This window comes from Alosa sapidissima, chromosome 15 (assembly GCF_018492685.1).
Source record: "Alosa sapidissima isolate fAloSap1 chromosome 15, fAloSap1.pri, whole genome shotgun sequence".
Lineage (NCBI taxonomy): Eukaryota > Metazoa > Chordata > Actinopteri > Clupeiformes > Clupeidae > Alosa > Alosa sapidissima.
The window spans coordinates 4795338-4822143 of NC_055971.1; the positions used below are offsets into that span (position 1 = coordinate 4795338).

At 46.4% G+C, this 26806-nt stretch overlaps 1 protein-coding gene across 17 annotated transcripts in view; it reads left to right on the top strand.

Moving 5' to 3' along the window:
- The window catches only part of msi2b (musashi RNA-binding protein 2b), a 225047-nt gene that overhangs the window by 132398 nt on the left and 65843 nt on the right, over positions 1-26806 (top strand). For all 17 annotated transcript variants that reach the window (XM_042063254.1, XM_042063255.1, XM_042063253.1 and 14 more), the window contains exon 8: positions 25800-25882. In XM_042063254.1, the coding sequence (XP_041919188.1) occupies positions 25800-25882 (83 nt within the window). The remainder of the gene's footprint in view (positions 1-25799; positions 25883-26806) is intronic.

Below are 26806 nucleotides of genomic sequence, written 5' to 3' on the forward strand. Positions count from 1 at the left end.
AGAAGGAGAGAGAGAGAGAGGAGTGGGAGAGAGAGAGAGAGCACCTGTGGTCTAAGGAATCAGCTGCATCAGAAGCTGTCCACACTGATCAGCGTGCACACATCCCATTTCATCATCTATATGGACACTCACACACACACACACACACACACACACCACACACACTAAAATGTTCTCTGCTGCTTCCGATTCCTCCGCTCTTTTGAGTCGCCAGTTGGTCAGACATCAGAGGGTCATCAAGCCGAGCTAAAGTGGAGTGATGAAACCTCAGTCCAATACTGTTCCTCCCTCACCCTCATCTGCTCCTCCTGCCCAACAGATCAGGCTGCTTTTCAAGCAATCTCTCACACACTCATAGAGAGACAGAGGAAAGAGGGATTAAGCAATCACTGACTGTCTATTGAGAATGACAGACACAAACAACCCTGGCTGCCCAGAGAAGACAGACTGTTCCCACAACTGCAACCTAGGCACCATAGAAAGCTTTAGTTTCACCTTTTGACCGAATGCTGCCACTGGAAAGAAATACGTTACAAATTCTCCCCAAAAATTCCGAAATATGCATCCAGGCTTTGAAAACCTTGAAGGGAACCAAATTCTAAGAATACTATTACAGACACCCACATACACACATACACATTAATGCACACATACCCACACACCTGCTTACAGATACTCCCATAAACACACACACACACACACACACACACACACACACACACACACAGTGCGATATAATGCATGATTCTGTCTTTTTCCCCTTTCCTTTGTATACCACTAACTACCTGTTAATGCAATAACGCTTTGGCAGTACCAAGTGTGTTTTTGTCATGCCAATAAAGCTCTATTGAATTGAGCGACAGACCTTCACATCAACCCCTATATACAGACCTAAAGTGAGTTTAGTATTCTGTTGCTGTGGACTCCCCTTTCTCTTCCTTTCTCTTTCACTCTCTCTCTCTCACTCTCTCTCTCTCCCTCTCTCCCTCTCCTCTCTCTCCCTCTCTCCCTCTCTCTCTCTCTCTCTCTCTCTCTCTCTCTCTCCCCTCTCTCTCTCTCTCTCTCCCTCTCTCCCTCCCCCTCTCAGTGGGCAGGCCAGGCTGATGAGATGAGTGGGGAGCTGATTGCTGGTGTCGTTGGCTCGCTCACTCCGCCTGTTTATTTGTGCATGCTGAGAAAATGACTCTTTTAATTGCATGTGATATTTATTTGCCCAGCACAGAGATGAGAAAACCTACAAGTGTGTGTGTGTGTGTGTGTCTGTGTGTGTGCTCATTCACTCCTTCCAGTAAGTACTGAAGGATAGAGACCAGGGTTAAAAGAAACAACAGGAATAGTGACTAATATAAACTCCAGGACTATTTGAAGTTTGCAGCTGAATGTTTTTTGAGTTTTTTCTGTGTGTGGTTGCAGAGACACACACACACACACACACACACACATGCTTACAGTAGTTGCTTTCATGTGTGTGTAGGAATGTGCATGTGTGTGTCCACAGGGTGTAGTTTGTGTGGCTGCATGAGTGTGTAACTGCTCCATCACCCCCACAACAGTAAAGCCATGTCGACTTAATCAGCTCACTAACTGATTTCCATGGCTGCTCGATAGAAGGCTCCGGAACAGCGCGGAGCAGACACAGCTTGTTTTTTCCCCCTCCTTTTTGCCCGTGTTTACTCGGCGAGCATACATTAGGTGTGTTTGTTTGTGTCGGCGGCGGCTCTCTCGCGGGGGTGAATAATCACCCTCTCTGTACCTATGAAATTGTCTTCATCGTATTTACCAGGGCCTCTCTCCGAGTGTCACTTTCAATGAGGGAGAAAATAAACAATGCCCTGAATATCCTGAATATACCTTAGATTCAGATCCCTACCTGCTCACCACTCTGCCTGCCTGTCTCTCCAAGCTCCAAATGCCATCAATTGTTTCTTTTCTCATTTCGTTCATCTGCTCATTCAATCATTCATTTCATTCGTTCATCTGTTGGAATATTCTTTCTCTCCGTGTCTCATTTTCCCCGCTATGATGAATGAGGCATCTGAATGTGACAGGAGAAAATGTCAGTGTGCAACAGCGATGGAGAAAAGAACATACTCATTTTTTGTTTGTGAATAAGATGGGGAAATGTAGCTGGTTATTGGCTGGTTTCTGGGATAGGCAAGGTCTGTGACAAGACAGTAATTCAGAAAAGATTACATAAATTGCAAACCTTACTAGCATAGTAGCTGTCATATAATATTAGTGAAATGTTAAATTAATATATGTCACCTGATGTCATCTCACTCACAATAAGGTTCTATTTACATATATTTGTCATCACACAGACAGAGATGTATATTATGAAGGTGTGACTGAACATTCTGTACATAGAGTTTGCCATTGCAAAAACACATCATCAGTAGGATGAAACTAACCTGTCTTGTAATGGTCAACACCATAACTCTCACATCAAAACAGTAATGTTCAGCCACATCACTCTATGACAGTTGCTTTTGACAAGGTCTTTGGAAAAAGCAGCAAGCTCTTCCCTCAATGCCTGGAGCGAAGTTTGGTAGTGTGGCCTGAGGTGCTGTGGTGAGGGGTTACGGCAGAGGGCCCGCTGTCTGGAACACTTGTCACTTTTTAGCGCTGACAGAGACGTTCCGCAGTGAGTGATGATGCCTCTGGAGTAGCCATGGCGACAGAGGCAATCCGAACAACAGCGAGTGCCATTAATGAAGGGCCTCGTTAGCATAGAGCTGAGATAAGAGAGCAGAATGAGAGAGCAAGTGAAAGAGAGAGGGGGAGAGGAGGAGGAAAGGAAGGGGGGGGGGTTTACTCAGACTCTTTTTTTCTTTGTGTTTTTTTTCTTTCTCCATCCCTTTGTCTTTTCTCTTTCTCTGTCACGCTCTCCTTGCAGAGAACATGGCCTTTGGTATGAAAGTGAATTGGAAAGAGGGAAAAAAAAGGTGGTGTGTCTATGTGTGTGTGTGTGTGTGTGTGTGTGTGTGTGTGTGTGTGTGTGTGTGTGTGTGTGTGTGTGTGTGAGAGAGAGAGAGAGAGACAGAGACATTGAGGGAGTGATTAAGAGGGAGTTTGACCTATAACCAGAAGCCTGAAATACAAGGCTCTGTCCTTAACCCCCTAATGGACGTCAGTGTCACTGCGCACGCTGCTAAACTGTCCTTTGTGACACACTCTCATTAAAAAGAAAGTCTCCCACTCATCACACACACATGCAGTATGCTGCCACCAGCCTCCACTCCACACAGCCCAGCACACCACATGGCCCTGGAAGAGCCTCCCTCCATACTCTGGTAACCAGAGAAGCTGAAACTGCTGTGGAGGAGATGGAATGTGCCAGAGCACATGGACCAATCGCAGACATGGGAGAGGTGAAGGGGGCGCGTGCAAAGACCAAGTGGAAAAGCCGTTAGTAGGCTTGTCACATGTCTCATAGATGAAGGTGACACCATCTTAGGGGTTTGAACTGAGATGAGCAGAGAAACATGAAATAGAAAAAAAGGGCCAATCCAAACAGTCCTACCAGTTTAGAGATTCCCTGTGTCTGTGTGTCTTTGCTTTGCCTCTGTTGGTGCAACACCAGTGGGCTCTCTCTGTTTATGCGGCTGGATAGAGGATCTGGAAACTTCACTGGGCTCGCTTTATCAGAAATCAGCCTGGTCCACGACCGCCTGCCTTTTGCTTGCCACCCCAGGATCCTGACACCTGTAGCTGCGCTTGTTCTTGAAAGCCCCGCGCGGCTCTTTGTACCGGATAAGAGGCGGGTTGAGGGCAGGGCCACAAATCCCCCGACGAGTCCTCCAGGATGAAATCCATTCGCTGAAGTCCACCCTGGCAAGATCTGCTTGCACTCTGTGACGTGCTTTCCCCCCTTTTCCCTTCTCCTTCTCTTCTCCTTCTCTTCTCCTTCTCTTCTCCTTCTCTTCCCATCAGGAGGCTGCTGTTAAGATGTCTGTGGCGTTTGTAGATTTGGGAAAAGTTGTGTGGGGTTTCCGAGACAGAGAAAATATATTCAGTTCAAACTTTCTAGATTTGTCACCCCCTGCTGTCCCTGTCTACACACACACACATACACACACACACACACACACACATACACACACACATACACACACACACACACACACACACAAACACAAACAAACACAAACACACACAAACACAAACACACACAGAGTCATCATGGGAAAGTCATTGGCTGTCTACATAATATAATTTCTGTGTCCTCTCGGGAGCTCTCCATTCTAATGCCCAGACAGTGTGATCAAATGGAGTGTGCATCAAATCAGCATGTGCTCCCCTGCAAATCAAGTGGCAGATCCAGGACCGTGTGGAAGGAGAGCACTAGGGACTGATTGGGCCATGGAGTGCCAGTGAAGAGCCGAGCGGATGATTATGGCCCCTCGCCGCTCTGGGCTGAAAGGCGTCGTCTTGAGTGGGGCCATCAGTGAGGAAGCAAGCGGTTTTGGTGGACGATCAGAAGTAGTATCAGTAGAAATAGTCTTTTCTTTAGCGAGTTCACTTGAAAACTGTTGACACCCGGGGCATTCTGTGTCGATGCACAAAGAAAACAAAATGACTTTGGAGTTTGTTTTGTTTTCTTCAGCGTAAACACTCCGGTATTTTGAGTCGTTTTTTTTTCCCTTTAGGGGGCGGGAGGAGGTGAGGAGGGGGGGGGGAGGGGTGGTAGCGTTTCATTATGATGAGTGGCACTTCTTATCACACGCCAGGAAGAGCTTCATTTACAGCTTAAAACACCTCTGCCAAGGCCACGTCAGTCAGCAGCTGCAAGGTTGACGAGGGACCCGCATTCATACGCTTACACCAGGAAAAAAGGAATGTCATAGAGACAGAAAAAATTGGATACACACACACACACACACACACAGGACTTCCATAAGAATTTCATAATGGCAAACGTGTTGAAGAACACACAGAGGTTGGCGGGTGATGGGTAGGCAATGGGAGTGGGGGCGAGTGCTGCGGTGGAGACGGATTTATTGAAATTCCATTTCCACTTCCCTTGTTCTTGGGGAGGAGGGTGTTATTAAAGTAAATTGTAGGGAGAATATGTACAATGATCTGTTTAACCTCTAGTGACTCCTGGATGGCTTTTGACTTTTTCCTGCGTGCCGGGCGTAAGTAGATTTTCTGACAAGGCATAAATCGAATTCTAAAAATGACAGCCAGTGACATTTCACAAAGAGAATGTATGAGAGGAACGAGAGAGCGAACAAACGCTCTGGCTTTCAGAGGACAGCATTTTTTTCAGCGGGTGGCAATTATTTATTTTTATGTTCTGCTTGCATGTCTGGTGCCACCGTTCCTGACCATCGAGGGAGAGAGGAGTGGGTAGTGGGTGGTGTTTAACCCCGTCTGTAGAAGGATTGGCAGGTGCAGAGCCATGTTTGGGTTTTTTTTTTAAAAAAAATCCAATTCACAGAGTCACTGTAAATGCAGTCATGCCATTTTGCTATTCTTCCTCTATCTTTTCTTGCTAACAAGATTTATTTGTGGCCATGTGAGTGTGGCTGATTCCAGCAGAGCCATGCAGGCCCATAGCAGCTACAGCACAGGCTGACCTCTATGCAGAGGACACTGATCACATCCCGTAGATTTATTGATGCTTCAATCTCATATGCATAGAATACCGCACAGAAGATCATGCACACACACACACACACACAGAGAGAGAGAGAGAGAAGAAAGTGTACCATTGAAACCCAAAAGCTAATGTGAACAGAAAGCCCTCAATGGCTCACTGCATGAGTAAGGAACCGAGAGGGAAAGAGCAAAAGGGGAGGAGAAGAAAGAAAAAAAGATAGAGAGAAAGAAGGGAAGAGAAGATAATGAGGGGTGCAGGAGCGCAACTCCTCCACCAGGCATATCAACGACGGCTAATTTCTTCTGTGAACCGCGAATGAATCATAGCTGGGCTTGCATATTACGATTACGTACAGTGGACATCCCATTACACTCGCCTGCTCCTGCTATCTCTGATAGATTATTAAGCATCATTTTTCTGCTACATTAAACCTTGTTTGGAAACGAGGGGAAAAAGCGGCTTCATTTGGGAGGAATTACAAGGAGACGATAAGGGCAAGGGGCCAGGCTGCGATTGGGAGGGTCAGTCATTAATGAAGGTGTCATTTTCCCTGTGCAGCTCTCTCCATAGCCCCCCTCTCAGGGATACCTCTTCTGGGGGCCACGGTTCCTCTTCCAGAAAAGGGCATGTATCGACTCCTGGGAACCTTAATAGCACCACTCCTGCATCCACCCCACTGATCTTAGAGAGTGACTCTCTACAAAGGCATACCTGAAGAGGGATGCAAGGTGTCTCCATGCTGATTGATGCTATCAGGCTCTCTCTCTCTCTCTGTCTCCATCTGGCCTTAGTGCCATCTCCCCACACAAGGGCTCTGAGTGGCCAGACCTCAGACATGAAAGGCCCTTTCTTATTCCGTAGTCACGTCGAGGTCGTCCAGCCTCTGACAGTCATTGCAACTGCAAATGTATTCAATCCTTTGGTGAGTCATGCTCTGTGGATGTGGGCATCACAGCTGGTCACCCATTCTGGGACTGGACAGGGTCATAAGCCTGAGAGACTGCAGTCGCCGGCGTCTCTTTATTGCTGGTGTGCGACCGCAGTCACGTCCTCACATGGCTCCGTCAGTAAGAGTGAGCAGGGAGGTGATGTATGATGGCAGCCATATGCTCGAGGCTCAGGTTGGAACCCACACTGGCACTTGTGAGGAAGGAGACGCCGCCGCAGGCTGTCTCGCTTTGTTACTTTATTTCTGCTTTATCGGCCAAGAGGATCAATGCGCCGATGCCTATTTTTAGGGATAGTGCCAGACCTCTGCAGCACTCGATGCTTAGGAGCCTACGCCGTGCACAGCCAGGTACACACTGACATCTACTCAGGCCGACCTTGGCTCCTGAAGGGTTTCCGTCACACCTCAAAGACTCAAAAAGTCGATCTCTTCAGAATAGGCCCCTAGTCACCTCCTCACTCCCACCTTCACACGGGGAAATAAATATATAACACGAGTGAACAAGTAAATAATAAAAAAACAAAAAATGCAGGCTCAAACCTAGGTCTCTTGAGCGTGCGCGGGTGTCGGAGCTCCCATCATCTGGGTTATTTATCAACGGGGGGCGCCGTTAGTCCCCGTCCCCACATCCGGACGCTGACCTCCGATAAGAACCTCGGTGCGGCACGATAACAGCTGGCCCCCTCTTTTCCGAGGCGCCATTAGCCCATGCTGTGGGGAATGAGGAAATAAAGGTGGAGAAGACGAGAGGATAAAAACATAGGGGGGAATATCTCTGCCCTATCTCATTGCCTCTTTAAGAATCTCCTGCACGGAGAGTGCGGGCCAGAAATTGTTTTTAAAAAATAAACAAATAAATAAATAAAATGAAAGAAAATGGAAAGAGGAGAAGGAGACGGAGTTCTCGGGGGCATCTGTTGCCCGGTCTATCTGAATAACCTTTAGATGAATTAAAGCCGGCCACGCTGACTGTGAGCCCCCCGAGGAGCGCATCCTCAAAGGTTGGCTAATAGTAGCACGCAGTCGGGAGCCGTGCCATAGAATTGATCAGGCCGCTATCTCAAAGGCCAATTAAACGGGGATAAAATGCTTAGAGCGGAAGGAAGCAGCACATAAAAAAACAACCCCCACCCTCCCCGCACTGCCCTTCTCTAGGAAAAGAGAAAAAATCCATCTAGTCCGTCCTCTGCGCAGCGCTGATGGTTCAGGGAATGTTTTGGCTGTGGGGAAAGGGTCATGATTAGCGGCCGTGTCAGTACTGGGCAGTAGGGTTTTTTTTTTTTATATGCTCACTAAATGTATCATTATGAGAAATCCCTTGTTTTTGGAGCCAAATGATCAGCATTACTAACAAGTGCTTCTATGTGCTCTAATGTTTTTGTCTGGGTCATTTTTACAAACTACTAGTAGTTGTAGCGTTTTGCCAACTTTTCTGAATATGTGAATGAAATGTATTTTCTGTTTGACCCATTCTGTTTTGTTTGAATAGCCGCCGTGTCCATGTTGTATAAATCCTGCTTACACAGGGCCCGACAGACCTTCTCATGGGTTTTCTTTGTAGGGTTCTGAAGCTGTTTGATGTATTATTAGGTTTAAGTATCTGATAAAAAAGATCAAATGTGATCATGTGTAATATCTTGCGAACGTAGCGACCACTAAGGGTTTTTATTCTAATAAGGAAGCTTTGCGGTTCCAAGCATGTATTTTAGTCCGTCTCTGAATTTCTCGACAATGGTGATACATCTTTGCAGTTAGTCAGTTTGTGCTATTTATGTGGGAAGCATGCAATCTTTCTGTCAGACTCTATTCTCCTCTCCAAATCACCTCTGGCCACCTTTCTGGAAGCAAGTATGTCATCAGTCCTCCCTTTCCTCCCTCTCCCTCTTTCTCTCTCTCTCTCTTTCTCTCTCTCTCTCTCTCTCTCTCTCTCTCTCTCCCCCTCTCTCTCTCCCTCTCTCCCTCTCTCCGAGTTCCTTTGTTATCTCCCCAGCGATGCAGGCTTAACGGCACTCATTTAAGGCTGGTTTTGCCGCCACAGATGTTGGCTTTGAGATTGAAATGAGCTTGCTGCCATAAAAGCGAGTGAATTAAAAAAAGAAGGGAAGCAAAATAAACCTGAGGAGTCCTAAAAGAGGAGAAGTCACCTTCTTCATAGGAGAGTGGGGGTGGCAGTGTGCCTTTGAAATGAGCTGGTGTAAAGGGATGCATCTCAAAATGTTCCTCTATTCCCTTGTGAAGGGCACTTTTCATGACATCACAGAATAGGGGACATGGCTCCTATCATGAGCATGCCACACAACACCAGCCTGGAGGAGGAGGCTGGAGAGCCAGTGTCAGCTGCAAAGAACACATTCAACATGCAACTTGCATGCAACTTGCCATTGTTCTTAGAGAAAAGTACACACGCACACACACACACACACACACACACACACACACACACACACACACATAAACACACACGCAGGCAGGCAGGTGGACAGGTGCGTAGGAGTCGTGACTCTCAGTCAAGCAACTAGTTTCTCACTGTCCCAAACACGGTCCCTGTTTGCCATTCTCCTCATTGTACCAGTATATGCCCAACCCCCCTTTCACACATATAAACACACACACACACACACACACACATGTGCCAACTCAAATCCCACGTTAGCCATGTATTTTAATTATGCATATCTCATCCGTATTACGAGCCTGAGCTCCAGCACCCCCCCCCCCCACGTCTTTCCCTCTCCTTCTCTCTCTCTCTCTCTCTCTCTCTCTCTCTCTCTCTCTCTCTCTCCCTCTCTCTCGCCGGGTTCCTCGCCTGCTGTCTTTCCCTCCCCCAGTCTCTCAGGCGTCTCGTCTAATGCCTGCTTTTGGCCGGCTGCTCGCTTCAGGGGGATGTGATGCTTATGACAATGGCGTCTCCATCTTGACCACGTATGTTTGTGGGGTCTTTTATCTGCATGGAGAAAGCCAGCGTATAACAGGAGTAGGATCAGAGGGAGCGGAACAGGCCAACGCGCACCACGGAGAGGGATGTACGAAAAGAGGCGTACAGAGCTTTTCATTTGGCTTTGGCTAATTCAACTTGGCACCGCCTCAAGAGGTGGTGATTAAAATGGTTGCGTGATGTACTGAAGTAGCTTCATAATGTACATTTTCACATTTGATTATACAAGCAATTATGCTGCACTTAATGTCATTTTAAAAAATGAGCTCTGGTAAAAGCAGAGGAAGAGAATGCAGCTTGTACACAAATACGCTAGCGTGGGTTTGGAAGCTAAATCCACTCCTCGCATCTTCTGTCTCTCTACCCATCTGTCTGTCTCGCACACACACACAAACACACACACACACACACACAATCTGTCAACAAATATCGGCACCTGTATAGACTGTTTCACAATCATAGACTCGTAGACGTCCTTCACAGACACCTGCATCCCCATACATCTTCTCATACATGATATGTATTGTGACCATATCAAATATTATACACATATAATATACACATACAAACTCAGGACCGCATCACATTCACATATACAATTGTGCACATATTAGGTCACCACTACTCAGGCTTAAGCAATCACACGTAATTGTCCTGTAAGAAGTTGTAACTAAGCCCCCAGATCAGGAAGTGGACAGCATTGAGGGGTTTTCTTTGTCATCAAGAAGATGACATCATCTCACTGATACTACAAAGGCTGGTAGATTACTGAACATTTGTGCTCTGCCCTTCAGAAGCGTGAGTCAGACTGATCTCCGTCTCCCTTATCCTGCACGCGTGCGCCGCACTGCTCCTCTCCACACTGCTCCTCTCCACACTGCTCCTCTCCACTCTGCTCCTCTCCACACTGCTCCTCTCCACACTGCTCCTCTCCACACCGCTCCTCTCCACACTGCTCCTCTCCACACCGCTCCTCTCCACACCGCTCCTCTCCACACTGCTCCTCTCCTCTCCACACTGCTCCTCTCCACACTGCTCCTCTCCACACCACTCCTCTCCACTCCTCTCCACTCCTCTCCACACTGCTCCTCTCCACACTGCTCCTCTCCACACCGCTCCTCTCCGCACCGCTCCTCTCCATACTGCTCCTCTCCACACTGCTCCTCTCCACTCCTCTCCACACTGCTCCTCTCCACACTGCTCCTCTCCACACTACTCCTCTCCACACTGCTCCTCTCCACACTACTCCTCTCCACACTGCTCCTCTCCACACTGCTCCTCTCCACACTACTCCTCTCCACACTGCTCCTCTCCACACTACTCCTCTCCACCCTGCTCCTCTCCACCCTGCTCCTCTCCACACTGCTCCTCTCCACACTGCTCCTCTCCACACTGCTCCTCTCCACTCCTCTCCACACTGCTCCTCTCCACTCCTCTCCACACTGCTCCTCTCCACACTGCTCCTCCCCACACTGCTCCTCCCCACACTGCTCCTCTCCACACTGCTCCTCTCCACACTGCTCCTCTCCACACTGCTCCTCCCCACACTGCTCCTCTCCACACTGCTCCTCTCCACACTGCTCCTCTCCACACTGCTCCTCTCCACTCCTCTCCGCACCACTCCGCACCGCTCCACTCTCCCAGGGGCAGCTCAGGCCCACCAGCTTTCCCTCCGCTGGGCAGATGTGGAAAAGCCCGGAGAGAATTGGAGCTGCAATTGGCAGATGTTCCACAGCACCTGTCTAGCTTGACTGTGTAGATCAATTGTCTTGTGAAATAGGCTGTGGTAGACCATGGTTAGGGTTTGGATCCTTCAACAAGGTATTGGCCAAAGAATCCTGCTTCAGACACTACTGATTACAGCTTTATGCAGATAATCCCTTAGAATGTTTTCTAATTGGAGATGAGGGAATTCAGTCTTTGTGTTGAACCTGCCATACGGGCTTTGCATACCTGTTCCTGTAGGTTGAGTCTGTTCACAGCAGTGCACAACAGCACTCTGGCTTTTCATCAAAGTGCTAACTGCATGATGTCTTTCTCCAACTCTTGGTTAGCCTGTCTGGTTCCATTCTGTTTGTGAGTGTTAGTGCTGTGTGTGAGGCTTTGTTTGAATGTCTACTTTGTTCTGAATGAGTATCTGTGTTTGCTTTGAAGTAGTATAAAAAATAGCTTTGTTTTTTATGAGTTGTTACACAAACTTTGAGACATTGCTGGATTTGTAAGCATAGCCAGCCCTACGCATATCCAACTATTGGGATGTTCACTGATAAGCTCGTCTCTTATTTCATGATAATAGTCATACTACAGTAGTCACACCAGTGCAATAGTTCTGGACATTTTGCCTTTAACTGAAAATCCACATCATATTTTCTCTGTTGATGCCCAGGCTTGGTCCTGAGTGTAATCCTTAGTAGTTGTACGCTGAAGGTCAAATTGTCTGTGACCTTGAGCAGGACTTGTGACTCTGAGCTCTGTACTCCCCACCTTGCATAAGAGACTGCAGCTGGTCTGAGGGCTCTGCGGAGAAATAAAAGAGCTGCTTTTGGCTCTTTCAGACTGGTTTCACCAGCCTCTCTGACGCACGATGGGCTATTGACGATGATTGAGCCCTTTGGTAGGGGGAATTCTTTCTTCGGGTTCCTTATTTGAAGTCACAGAAGGCTGTATCAGTGTTGCCATATGCATGCCTGCTTTGGGGACTTTGTAAAAGGGATGATTAATTGAAAGAGTAGAGTTTGTTTTTGTCTTTGTGTTCTCTCTCTCTCGCTCATTCGGACTTCGCAGGAGACATGTAAACTCACTCCAAGGGCTTTTCCCTTTATAAGATCTTAGTGTTGTATTTTCTAGAAAAATAAATCTGGGACTGCTTTATTAACAATAATGTTTTTGTTTTCTGTTGCTTATCACTGAAATTCAGTTTTCTCTGCTCATGTTTTGTTGTTTAATGATTTTTTGGAATGCCAGGCCATATACCACATTGACAGAGAGAAAGAGAGAGATAGAGAGTGTGTGTGTGTTGTGTTTGTGTGTGTGCGTGCATGTGCGTGTGTGTGTGCGTGTGTGTGTGTGTGTCTACGTTGTTGTGTGGGCTAGAGTGTGTGTGTGAGTCTGCCTGTGTGGCAGTGGAGGGGGCACTATATGCGTGTGTGGGTGTGTATTGATGTTGGTGGTACCTCAGAGTGAAAAATCCCTACTTCCTCCAATGGACTGTGTGTCTTTCTAAGTAGGACAGTTGAATTGATGGGCCGTTGCTGCTAGGTGACCTACATACAAAACCACGGACAAAATAGATTCCTCAGTGCAGGCACACACACACAGATGGAGTTGCTTGGTAAGATGCTCAGCAGTGTAGAACACACACACACACACACACACACACACACACAAACACACACAAACACACACAAACAAACATATGCATGCTAAGTCAGGACAAATGACTTAAATTAGAAATAGCATAAAATCAGCTTTTATGTGACATGTTCTTGCTGTACACGGCAATGCTCCAGACAGAATGCCTGGCACATGTGCACATTATAAATAGAGCTGGCGCACCTGCAATGAGGTCTTAGTATGTATCTTCAGATTCAGACCAGTTCTGATTGAACTTCAGTTCAGCAAGATTGTGGTATGACACTAACTAGGTGGATAATCTTTATGCTAAAGGTGTAGTATCACTGTATTGACACCATATTATATTGATACAGTTATATTGATGCAATATGTATTTATTGTATATTACGATTTGAAATGTTATATTGGTACATATGTCTACTTTGATAACCTTGCTTCTAAAGCCCAAAATATGGCTCAAGATCTTGTCCCTCTCTTGCGTGACAGCAGAAACAGGAAAAGATGTCAGACTTGAGAATAAATTTACCGCACCAAGATGACCCTCGGTAAACTAAGCGTAATATACGGTACTGTAGATATAAATAGAAATAGATAGAAATGTATTGCGGAATCAAATCACAATACTTACTGATGATAAGTGATATTCCATCGTGACCCAGATGCCATGATAGTATTGTATCGTCATCTCTGCCCCAATTCTGACCCCTACGATGTGCAGCATTTAATTCAGTTCAGTTTTGTTCATCTATAGTGCCAACGGCAAATGAAGTGGTTTCAGAGTGCTTTCACTCAATGGACCTGTAGTTGTACCTTCACCCTCTCTCATGCTCGGCACATGCTGTTAAATCACTTGGTAGCATGTGGGCTGCACTCTTATGAGTACCTGTAGGGACACCCTATCTAAATATGGCTGACTTAATTAGTCTCCCGTAGAGGCCATGGCACAGTGCTGATGCAGATGTATGGCTGTGTTCTGTAGGGGAGATATATGCTCCCATATGGCTCATGATCAGCCCTGTGTTTTCCCTTACACTTTGGTTTCACATCCTATCAGGGGCTCAGATAGACACTTTTAGATGATCTATAACAACCTGCAGTAAATCTATAGCAACATCTGAAATCTGAATCTCAAGCACCACGGTGAATGGTAAACAGACTGCATTCATATGGCGCTTTTCTATTCTCAAAGCGCTTTACAGTTTCATTCACCCATTCACACACACACACACACACACACACACACTCATACTCATACGCTGATGATGGAGGCTGCCATGCAAAGTGCCAACCTGCACATCGGGAGCAATTTGGGGTTTAGTGTCTTGCTCAAGGACTCTTCAACAGGCTCAGGAAGCGCCATGCCCAAACTGGCAAACTTCCGCTTGCCAAATGACTCCTCTACCTCCTGAGCCACCGCCACCACCAACTATATCTCTCCATATCTTACCACACACCCGGCATGGTCACACCCCACTGACACACACACACACACAATACCAAAGAATTCAGATATCTATCTGTTCTTAGGTCATTTAGGAGGTGAGCACAGGCCAAGCTGTTTAGCTGTTAAAATCACTGGTTCATGTGTTTAAGAAGTAATGACCACACAAGGCCAAGAGGACATGACAAAGATAGAGAGAGTGTATGAGTATAAGAGAGAGAGAGAGAGAGAGAGAGAGAGAGAAAAATGAGAGAGTGTATGTGAGGAGGAGCGAGGAAGAGAGAGAGCGATGCACACAGCCGGGAATAGCTAATTAGACATAATGATTGATAATCTCACACTCCATCACGGCACTGGAGATATGAGGTGAACAGCTCTGCATGCATTATTCAGAAATGTAGATGAACTCAGTCCACCCTCCCCGCCTCTCCCTCTTTCTTTCTCCCTCTCTCCCTCTCTCTCCCTCTTTCTTTCTCCCTCTCTCCCTCTCTCTCCCTCTTTCTTTCTCCCTCTCTCCCTCTCTCTCCCTCTTTCTTTCTCTCCCTCTCTCTCCCTCCACTAGGAATGACTTCTTATTAGAGTGTCAAACGCACTCCCCCCAACACAGCCATTGGCTGCATGTATGTTTACCTCATAACGTCCCATAGCCATCCTCATAGTGTTGTTTATCCACATGCGTGATTTACTGCACATAGAACATATTCACGCCACTTGGCTCCGCCATGTCCTGGCATAAATGCACTCATTTGCATCCCCTGCCACATTTCCAGAATCCAACCACTATTATTAGTGCAAATCAGCACGCTAATTGTGGGTGTGTCATTTCATGAAATTGCTATCTTCGCGCGGCGCTTCAGAGAAGTAGTGGTCCAGAGCGACGCAGCCAATGGGAACGCTTCTGCTCGCCTAACAAGGTGAGGCAGAGAGTCTAATGGCCGACTCAACCCATCATCTTTGAAATGAGCTTGTGGCCGTGGAGAAAAGACCTAACGAGTTTGTGCATTTTGAATTTGGCGACTTGGTTTTTTCAGCATGCAGGACAGTCTTTTTCTCATTTTAGTTGTGTGTGTGTGTGTGTGTACTTTTTGAAAAAAAGAGAGTACTTTTTGGAAAATGCATAATAATTAGTCTGTCAGTAGTTTAGTAATTTTTTTCTTAGTATTTCAGCCGTTATGTGAGTTAATCCAAAGGGTGTACATGAAATATTGTGTGTCAAAACATTTTGTGTCAAAACTAGTATATCAGAGGATGTGTTATTAGCTCATTGTGACATGTTTTATCGCTGCTAATGAACCACTATCAGAAAAAAAAGTTGCACACCTGCCAGTGGCATGCATAATCACTACACACATTGGCATGATCATATGTTTGTTGGTTAAATAAACAATTAGTTTTTCTCTTTTCTTCATTTGTCATGCCAGTTGCTATCCTTTGAGAAAAACTCCCATCATGCTCTCCTCCCCCACTCCGGCGCCTTGATATGGCTGCAGTAATTAAAGGCCTAAATTGTTTTGATGCCAGTGTAATCACATTACTCTTGTTTTGAGCCGGAGAGAAGGGGGTGAAATTGGACTTGTTGCCGTGGCGGCTCGCGCCTAGCGACAGTGGCAGCAGCAATGGGCCTTCGTGCCGGGTTTTCTGCATTTATGAACAAAGAACTGTCAGAATGCATCGCTCTCAAAGAGCTTCCCATATGCTGCTGCATTACCAGACCTGTCAGCTCACAATGTGGGGAGAGACAGAACCAATAAACCAGTAATGCAGACGCTTAAAGATTTTGAATATGATAAATCGGTGGAAACGATATGCAAAGATGGCTCAATTGAGCACATATTATGAGACAGGAATATGTTTGGTGGTGAGGGAGGGGGAATGAGTTGAATTTGGTTGGAAATGCAATAAAAAAGTGAAATAAAGGTAGGGAAGTCGACTATATTGTGTGTCTAATATCCTTCTGTTTCAGAATAAGTCATGATGCAAATCTGCAGATGATATCCCCCAAACTGTAATGGATTTGTTTAGTAAATGAAGGATCACATCTGAAATGACAGAGTAATAAACTAGGTCACTATTTTTATCGGGTGGGCATTCTATAATTAAAAGGGCAGGATTGCAAAGTGCTTTCTGATGAGACAGCTTTGAAGGCTTAACTAGCGCCTGCTCATCTTTGAGATGTGATGTCTGAAAAAAGTTAAGCCCCCACATCAGTTATTTCTCAACACTGTCTTGTGCTTAATTGTGTCAATGAGAATACTAGGCCTTTTATAGGTCAGCTAGCCTGATTGGTGGCAACATTAGAAACCGTTAATAACATGAAAGATACTTTCCACAATTCAGAAAAAAACGGTAGTTGATATTTGAAGTCTACAGCCAATAAAATGACAGCCTTCCCTTATGCACTCCTGAAGCAATGTTTTTGCCTGGAGTTGTTTGTAGCTCAGTCCAAGCCACTCTGTTTCCTATTTCCCAACCCAGTGTTGTGTGCAAACACTGCAGTGTTTTGAGCATGCATAACTGAATGGGCAGATGTAGGACTGTGAAGAGATGCTGCCTGAATTTGACAAAATGTGTATTGGATTAGAATCATAGACTGGACTTTTAACTGAACACAGACCTGTTGTGTTTGGTGGTGTTGTCAGATGTCTAGGTCAGTTTGCTTTGACTACATTACATTACATTACATTAAATTACATTTGGCTGACGCTTTTTTAACCAAAGCGACTAACAACATGGTAAACAGTAAGTTTTAGAACAATTCTCACAATTTTAGGACAGTTTAAAAAAAACACATTAGAGTACAGTAAGAATAAGTGCGTCGGTGAGTGCTGTATTTTAACAGTTACTTGTCAGTTTAACGGCTGGTGAGTGCTAGGATCAGTAAGACTTGTTGTAAGTGTTGCTATGAGAGTAGATGTTCTCTAAAGAGCTGGGTCTTCAGGAGTTTTTTGAAAGTGGAAAAGGATGTCCCTGCCCTTGTAGGAACTGGCAGTGTGTTCCACCAACGAGTAGGTACAGTATGAATGTTTGTGCCTGGGGGTTTATAGAGGAAGCTGTCTGTATCTTGACTTTTTATCTGATATTGTGTTTCTGTTGCTTATAAATGTCAGAGGGCAAGAGAATATCTGGCATTGCTCAGAAAATGTTCTTTGTTCAGGCAAATCTGTATGGAAGAGAATTAGCCAGAAAACGTTGACTGGTTCCCTGTTTTACTCTTTCTTTCAACTCCTTTCCCCCTTTATTTCTCTATTTTCCCATCCCTCCGTCCAAGCGCATATCACACCGGTCATTATAATGTAGCGGGATGGGGCTGCTACTCCAATCGATTCCTCTGTCCAGTCTCATTTAGTTTACAAGGCCTCGCAGTGCCAGGGAGCTTACCGCTCGCCTAGCCCTTTCCCCCTCCTGCTCCCCCCTTTCTCTCTTTCTGATGAACAGGATGTGTAAATAAGGCCACACACTCCCATCGATGCACGCCAATCTATTTATCGACTTCACAGAGATCCATCTCGCCCATGGCCTCACCAAGGAGAGAGGGAGACAGAAAAGAGTGTGTGAAAGAGTGATGGTGAAAGAGTGAGAGAGAGGCTTTCAGCAGGAGTTCTAAAATGAGAGAACGAGAGAGAGAGAGAGAGAGAGAGAGAGACAGCTCGATGAGAGAATGAGAGAGAAAGGGAGTGAGTATAAAAACTGAGGGCCATTGTCATGAGTGAAAGCTCAAGAGTGAAGGAGAAAGTGAAAGACAGAGAAGGAGGGTGATAGAAATATAGGTAGAGCCAGACAGAGAAGAGTGTGTGTGTGTGTGTTTTCCTTTGTTCCACCATGTAGTGCCTGGGGACCCAGATGAATCCTGACCAGTGATGTCCTCTCGCCATCTCACACGCCTGGCAAGGTGTAAAAAATGAGACCCCACTAACAGGTCTCCTCTCGTGTTATTAATGGACAGGGAAGCGGGCCCATTTATCTGTGCTGGAGGAGAGTAATTGACACTTTGATTTTATTGTGTTGGCTGTTGTCTGCTTCCATCACTCGCATTTCTATCCTCTCCTCTCCTCTGCTCCTCACGCCTCAGAGAGGTGTTTGATTGCAGTTTGATACTGGGACACGTCATTGGCCAGATCCATATAAACACATACACACATACACACACTCGGGTGTACGCACAGACACACATTTATGTACATAGGAAGATGCATACATTTATCACACACGCACACACACACACACACACACACAGAGACAAGCATGGCATAAACATATAAACATATATTCTCTGCCAGTAAAGGTTCCTTGTTTCACCTACTCTGAAACTCTCTGTTGCCATGCTGTCAGTAGGCCAGTTACTGTCATCATGTCACTCCTGGAGTGAGAACACAATCACCATTTCTCTCTCACACAGCATTAAGCATTACGTGTGTGTGTGTGTGTGTGTGTGTGTGTGTGCGTGTGTGTGTGTGTGTGTGTGTGTGTGTGTGTGTGTGTGTGCAGGGTGAGTGGGAGTGCTCCCATAGGGTTTGAAGTGAGGGCAATCCTGTGTTACCACACGGTGCGTGATCAGAAGAGTGTGTGTGAGTATTATGTGTGTGACTGTGTTTGTAAACAGGCTGAAGCTCTGTGTGAGGACTAGATATTCTGCACCGTGTAGAGTGGAGACAGAAAGTAGTCCTGGTTACACACTTTTTTGTGTTGTATTTCAATTTAAATGGATAAAATTGGCATGGTTCCAAGCAATCTACACTCATTAACCCATAATGACTAAGTGAATTTGTTTAAATTCAGATTTATTGATAATCAGAAACCTGTCACTTACCAAATGTGTTTTGACCCTTTGCTGTGGTGCTCTAAATTATGGTCAGGTGCATCCTCTTTACTTTAATTAAAATGTCGTCTAGAACGTGATTAGACACTGCCTGTAACCGATTGGATTGATTAGATAGACTTTAGAAAGACGGTGTACAGGCAAGTCACACTACATGTAAGGCTAAAAGCCCAGCCCTGTTGTTTATAGGGGCAATGCCGATACACGTTTTGATTTTATAATCTTCTCTGAGATGCGTCTGTAAAGTCTACAAGGTTTATTATTGAAAAAATGCCTTGGCATGCTCTGAAAACCCTATTAGACAAAATAGCTGAACTGAGTAACTGGGCAAGAGTGACCTTGATCAGGGATGTGATAGAGAACCCAGTAGTCACTCTAAGAGATCTAGAAAACTCCTCAGTAGAAATCGGAGAACCTGACAGAAGAATGACCATCTCCAACAAGCAGGCCTTTGTGCTAATGCATCTAGATGACAGCCACTTTTGAGTAAAAAGGCATTTGAAAGCCTCCTTAGAGATTGTCAAATGACATTTAAAGGACTCGGCGAGTGTGAGGGGAAAGATTTTCTGGTCTGATGAGAGAAAAATCGAATGCTTTGGGCAGAACTCCAAGCTCCGTGTCTGATGAATCCCAGGCCCTGCTAATCATCTAGCTAATACCAGCCCTACAGTGACACATGGCCGCAGCAGCAGACTGTGGTGCTGCTGAGTAGCAAGTACATGGAGACTGGTCAGAATTAAGGCAGGGAGATATGCAGCCAATTACAGAGAGGTCCATATGACCGGAGACCTTTCAACACAGCAATGACCCAAACCATATTGCCAAAAAACATTGGAGTGTGGTCAGGGCAAGTCTCTCTTGAGGGAGCCACCCTGTGGGACATCTGCGGAGAGAGCAGAAGATGGCAGTTCACCGAGGCTGACCATCCAATCTGTCGTAGCTTAAGAGAGGATCTGCCAGAGAGAAGGGGATAAACTGCCTACATCCAGGTGTGAAAAGGTTGTAGACACTTATCCGAGAAGACATGCAGTTGTAATTGCTGCCAAAGGGGCTTCTGCACAGCACAGAATTAAATCTGTGCTGAATTAACCTTGATCTTGCTATTTGTATGACTGTCAGATTTCATTGACAGAAATAGCAGTTTAGCTACGGCATTGGCAACAAATGGCAATGTTATCCAAGTGAAATTAAATGAACAACAGCAAAGATCGCAAAAATGGAGGGAGTCTTGATTATATGTGACTACACAGTTTGCATGTGTGTCTGAGTATGTGAGCAGCAGACTGCGGGCAGAAGGCAGGGGTGGGGTGGGGTGGGGTGGGGGGGGGCCTGGATGGGAAGAGAATGAGAGATGCTTAATATTCACAATGCAATCTATTTACCTCCCCTCATCTGGAGAAAGGATACGTTGTGGCGGTAATAATATCTGATTTAGCCGTGTACCTCTCCTCCCTTTAAACACATCGAACTGCCCCAGGCACCAGCGCTTTTTAAGCAAAGGTCAGTTGAAGACTCATTGATTTAGCATTTTAATTTTATTTGTGCCGGAGCTCCGAAGGGGACTGACATTAAGTGTCTTAAAGCTGTTTGGCGCGCGCGGTGCTGCCGAGCGTGAGAGAGCTCGCCGGCGTCGGCGGGAGTCTACCGAGGCCCTCTCGCTCCACTCGGCAGACTGAGGGCTAATAAGTGTGAGGATGCGCCCGGACGCCTCCACAACAGCACGCTAACACTTATTACCGTGCCAGAGATTGGAAAAATCCATGTGTTGCCATTGAAGGGCAGCGTCTGGGGAGACACAAAAGTAATGGAAAAAAGAGAGATATCATCCGTCCATTGTTGTTGCGTGAGAGACTGTGCCTTGTGTTAGGGCTTTTTGTTGTGCCAGCATGCGATTGGATCTGGTGAGTATGGCAGCCACTGTGCAGTCGGTGGTTGTGTTTGAGCGGTTTGTTGCTCAGTTACACCAGTAATCCAGTTTAAGGGTCAGTCGATAAGATGAAAAACTGTCTTGTATTTCTGTACCATCGTGGAAGGAGGAAGAGCAGTAAATGTTTTAATTTTTTAATAAATATGGAAAAAGTAAAACCAGATATGACCAGCCACAGATGAAAAGTTGTGTAGGTGTCAGTGTGTATGTATTACATGATGGGTCTTGCAGTGTGGTTATGTAACTAAATGGCTCTGTTCATTGTGTAAGACATTAAACACCTTTACAAAAACGCAATATGCTGGTGCCATTGGACAAGGAGACTTTATTGCAGTTATTGCTGTTGTGGCTTTCCTGTCTCTCCACCTATGATTGGGAGAATGGCTTAAGGCATGCAGGTCTCAGAGATGTTCTCTAAGGAAGTACGTTGTGATCACCCTACGCCAGCAGAGACCGCCGGAGTCATCAGGCAGCCCGTGGGCCTCGCTGATTGGCTATCTGCCCAGAGAGCTGACCCCAGACCTGAGCTGTACTTGTTGATGACACTCTAAACTCTGGCAAAGAAACCATTAACCTTGGCCTTCACTTAAACATCTCAGGATGAGCTTCCCTCACTCTGCCCTGTCCATCAAGCAGATGCGGCCTGTGAGAAACTCACACAGAACATTCCCACAACATTATCCCTGAGCTCCTCCTAAATGTTCAGGCAGATGGCATTCTGTTCCACCCCTGCTATTTTCGGCCCATTTATGCTCTTGGATTTTAGCTTGGTCAGACCGTGACATGGTAGTAGATAAAGGAGCTCGGCCCTTTTCGGAGGGGTGATGGAGCTATTGCAGCTAGACAGGGCTGCTAGGCTGTTTTCTATGAGTCCACAAATAAACAAAGCAATTGTAAACAAAATAAAAGCCTGACACAAGCACCTTACCCACTTTGCCTACATGCTGTGCATTCTCAGGAAGTGGGCCCTACAGGAAGTGTGTCTATGTAATCTAGTGTCAGCGTTGGGGCCTGATGTTTTTGGGCTTTTTTGCTGCCATATAAATAATGTGTGGTGGTGTAGCAGGTGGTATACGGCAAGGTGTGCTTTTCCCCACCTGCTCTAGAGAGCAGAGCAGAAGAGGAGACGCCGGGGAACATGGGAGATTTAGCCAGCAACCACCACCAATTTGAACCCAAACTGTGTGTTAGTGATGGGAGCTTTTATGAAGAAAAGTATATGTGTGTGTGTGTATGTGTGGCTGTGTGTGTGTGTGTGGGTGGGTGTATGTGTGTGTGTGTGTGTGGGGGTGGGGGTGTTTTGTATGTTTGTTTATTTGTGTATGTTTGTGTTTGTGTGTGTGTGTGTGTGTGTGTGTGTGTGTGTGTTGGGAGTGAACTGGAACTGTGCTTAAGCACCTTGCATGTCCCTCTCTCCTCCCTCTCTGGCAGTCTCCCTCCTCTACCACCCAGCGTGTGCAGGCGGGCGGGCATGGGGCTGTTGGTGAGAAATTGCTCCTGACAGCTGATTTGTTGGTTGTCAGAAGTGGTCGGCATGGGGCTGATAAGGGGGCAAAGAGGGAGAGGAGGCAGAGGGAGGGAGGGAGGGAGGGAGAGAGGGAGGGAGGGGGGAGGGGGAGGGAGGGAGGGAGAGAGGGAGGGAGGGGGGGAGGGGGAGAGCGAGCGTCATATCTCTTCGTCATTTTCAAAGGCAGCCTGAGAAAGCCTGGGCCCCACAAACACATGTAAATGTCTCTCCCCCAGAAATCACTGGGGATGCGGCCCCCCCAACCCCACTCCCCTTCCTTCATGTTCCCACTGATATTCCTTTCAAAGCCCTGCGCGGCTCCGCTCCGCGTGTGCTGCTAACGCCTCTTCTGCAGAGGTGGCACGGCAGCCTTTGCATAGTAGTGTTCCTGTTCTATTCATTTACTCCAGCCTCAAGTTCTCCACTTCATTTCATCTCACAAAGTCTTCATTTTGACACATTTTGAAATGAGGTAGATCTATTAAGTGTGAGATTTAAGAGGGAAGTGTTGCTGTTTTTATTGTTTGTATGCTTTATTTCCCTGGTGCTGATTCTGTGTGTGATACTTCTTAGTAGACGGGAGTCTTTAAACATGCACTAATGGAATTATAGAAGAGCCATACAGTGTTTATAATGAATGTGCAGTGTTGCATCAGTAGATGCAGTGAACTCCCATGTCGTCTTTGATGAGCTGCACAGTTTACCAGCAGGGTTTGGAAGGATATCGGAAGGCAGGAAGAAAGAAAGAAATGGAGTGAGAGAGAGAGAGAGAGAACGAGCAGTGTCCTTTCAGTACAGTTTTTGCCCTTCGTTGAAATAAATAACTAGAAAAACAGACTGAAACAGAGTTGAGAATTACAGTAAGAAGAATGGATTGAGAAAGATATGGACTGAGAATGCTGAAAAAAAGCAGAAAAAAGAGAGAGAGGACAAGGGAAAGTCACCCCCTCAAACAGAGGAAGACGAAGGGAAAGGAACAGAGAGAAAGTGTGTCTGCCTCAAATGAAGGGACAGCCACTGGGCACATCCAAACGGTGATTAAATCAGTTGTGTACTCACTTTACACTTTTTATATGAATGAGATATTTAAATGAACCACCCCTTATTTTCTGACATTAAATACTCACTTTTGTGTTTGCATCCTCATATAGAGGTCAGTTTATACCTTTATCCTTCATGTATTCTACTGGAAGTCTGAGTTCCACATGCTCATTGCTTTGCCACCGTACAGTTAAGTTAGTGACGCTTGCTTGGATCTGAAGTGGAGCGAGAGCTGCGGTCCAAGCGGAGGTGGGAGAGGGCTGGCCGTGTGCTGGCCGTGTGCAGCGGCCCTCAGCTGAAGCTCTGCCAGCAGGATGTCCTGCAGGGGTCGTACAGGAAGCTTTTTACAGAAGGGAGAAGGGAGGGGGTCACAGGGTAATTGGCCCCTACAGAGGGGGAAGTGTGTGTGGGGGCAGCGTGTCAGTCCCTCCACGATGGACCTAGCATCAATAACAGCAACACACACACACACACACACACACACCACACACACCACACACACACTCGAACAAACAGAAATAACACGCTTAATGCTATTTTACTTTCCTCTCTTCCCCTACTGTGCCCATGTGCTTACACACGCTTGAGCTTAATACACACACACACACACACACACACACACACCTCCTGACCTGTTCATGAAGCTTTGTCCCGCTCCATTCCTCAGTCCCTCAGCTGGAAATGTAGTGTCCGTGTAGGTTGCGTCTCTCGTGGAGTTGTGTATGTGTGTGTGTCTGTTGTTATGTTTTTCACGGCGGAGGCATTGACCTCTCTATAGTCCTTCAGAAGTGCTCAGCAGTTACACCTGCGCTAAGCCGCCACAGTTTATCCTGGTGGGTGGGAGACAGAGGGAGGCGGCCCGGGGCTGAGCGCCTTTCCTCACCTCTCTCCTCTCCTCCTCTCCTCTCCTCTCCTCTCCTCTCCTCTGCTCTCCTCTCCTCTCTTCTCCTCTCCTCCCTTCTCCCTCTTCACCTCCCCTCTCCTCCCCTCTCCTCTCCTCTCTTCTCTTCTCCTCTCCTCTCCTCACTGCTCGGCTATGATTACAGTGGAGCAGTGGAGAGTGTGTGTGTTTTTCCCCACCAGTCGCTCTGTGTGTGAATATAGCTGCCGGCTCACATAATTGCCTTCAAGGTTGTGGAGGGGGGGGGTTGTGCCGGTGCAGGTGAAGGGTCACTGGATTGTTTATGTGCGCTGCCCTTATCTGGTGTCCTGCCTCTATCTGGGCTTATCTCCCATCGGAGCGTGGAGAGAGGACCCCTGCACTTCCTGCTGTTTTGGCGTCTGTGTCGTGGCCCACCACTTATCTCTGCCATCGCTATTTCAAATGGCCCTCAAGGCCTGCCTACATTTAGACAACCGTCCCTGTGTTGCTTTCAGACATAAACCAGTTTGTTACTGTTCAAGCTTACTTGCATAGACATGTTTGGGTTGTGTCTTTGTGTGTGTGTGTGTGTGTGTGTGTGTGTATGTGTATGTGTCCATTTGTGTGGAGAACAGATGTATATATTTTTATGTGCTCCTTGTTTGTCATAATTTGTGAAATTATTTCCAACACTGTCAAAACAACACAACTCAACACAATATGGCATTTTTACAACACTGAGTTAAAATCCCTGCCTTCAATGAAATATGCAAATTACCTGACCACAAAAGAAATAAACAGAGACATTAAATAGCAGCTTTTCTATTTTTACAAAAAATGGAATGTGTTAAAGCATGGAATATCAACCGAGGAAGAGCACTAAATATTTCCAGTGAAATTTTCCTGGAAGCGTGAGCTCCTTGAATCTTCCCTAAATGAGCTCTGAGCTGTGTGGCGCGCTGCACTCTCTCTGTCTCTGAGGAGCTGGCGGCCAGTTCTTTTAAGAATGCCCACGACACCTTCATCTGGACGACAAGGAGCAGGGGGAGCCGCGGCCGGCCACAGGAGCAGATGCATCATCCTCTTGTCATTAGGACTCCAGGAGGCGCTGGCCACGGCCATGGCACACACTCAAGAGCGCTCATCACACCTCCTTTTACGCGGCAGAATGCTAATCAGCACATATTTGTTTGGCCTTTTCCTGTTTTCTGTGACGGAGGAAAAAAAGGAGGGAGAAGTTGAACTGATTAACTGATTTCCTTTCATTCTCTCTTTTCTCCCCCTCTCTTTCTCACTCCATCTCTCCATCCTCCTCCCCTCAATCTCTGCCTCCTCCCTCGCTCTCTCTGTTCTCTGATGCAGGATTCGGCTTTGTAACCTTTGAGAATGAAGACGTGGTAGAGAAGGTCTGCGAGATTCATTTTCATGAAATCAATAATAAAATGGTAAGTTGCGTTTCTCTCCCTGTTGGTAGAAATAATCAGAGTGTGTGAGGGGATGGATATTTTAGTCTTCATGAACTGGCAGGGGCGCACTGCCTCAGGGCCTCAGCAAGATGGAGGTGATGTGAAGATGGGCAGCAGCAGACACACACACACACACACACACACACACACACACACACACACACACACACACACACACACACACACACATTCTCTCTCTCCCTTTCCGTCTCTATCTCTTTCAGTCAGATTCTCTCTCTCTCTCCCTCTCTCTCTCCTGTCTTGCTCCATGCATCCAGGTGGAGGGGGATGAGTGTGTGCAGTGGTGTGCACCAGTCACAAACCATGAAATTGCGTCTGTGATTCCCCCTCAGCCAGGATGGGAGAAGAACAACCTGTCTTTCCCCTCAACCCTAATTCCCCCTACGGGGTGGGGGGGGCGCAGGGGCACTGGGACGGCAGTCATGCCCAGGAAGGTCTGGAGCAGGGAGAGATTTATTTCTGTAAGCTTGTTACAGTGTTGGGAGGGGAGATGTAATTGAAATCCACAGTCCAGGTGGTCCCGACATGCTGGCTTGATTCGCTTTGCCCTTTCTTATGTTTATTGGTCATTTATGTTTTCACCGTATTGTACAGTTAATAGTGAACCACAGGCCAAGTTGAAATGTCAGGCTAGTGTCTCTCATCTTGTGCGCTGAGCTCTAACTATTTGCTTTGAATACAGACATGCCATGGCCTTTCTCTGATGTGATATGACATGTTATAGCAGCCTGGATGTCCAAGTCTGAACCAAGTCACTATGCTCACTTAGAAATAGTGGTTGTAAGACACACACACACACACACACGGAATAGACACTGTAATAGACACTCTTTCTATCACTCTTCAGTCTTCTCTTTTATAAAGCACACACATACACACACA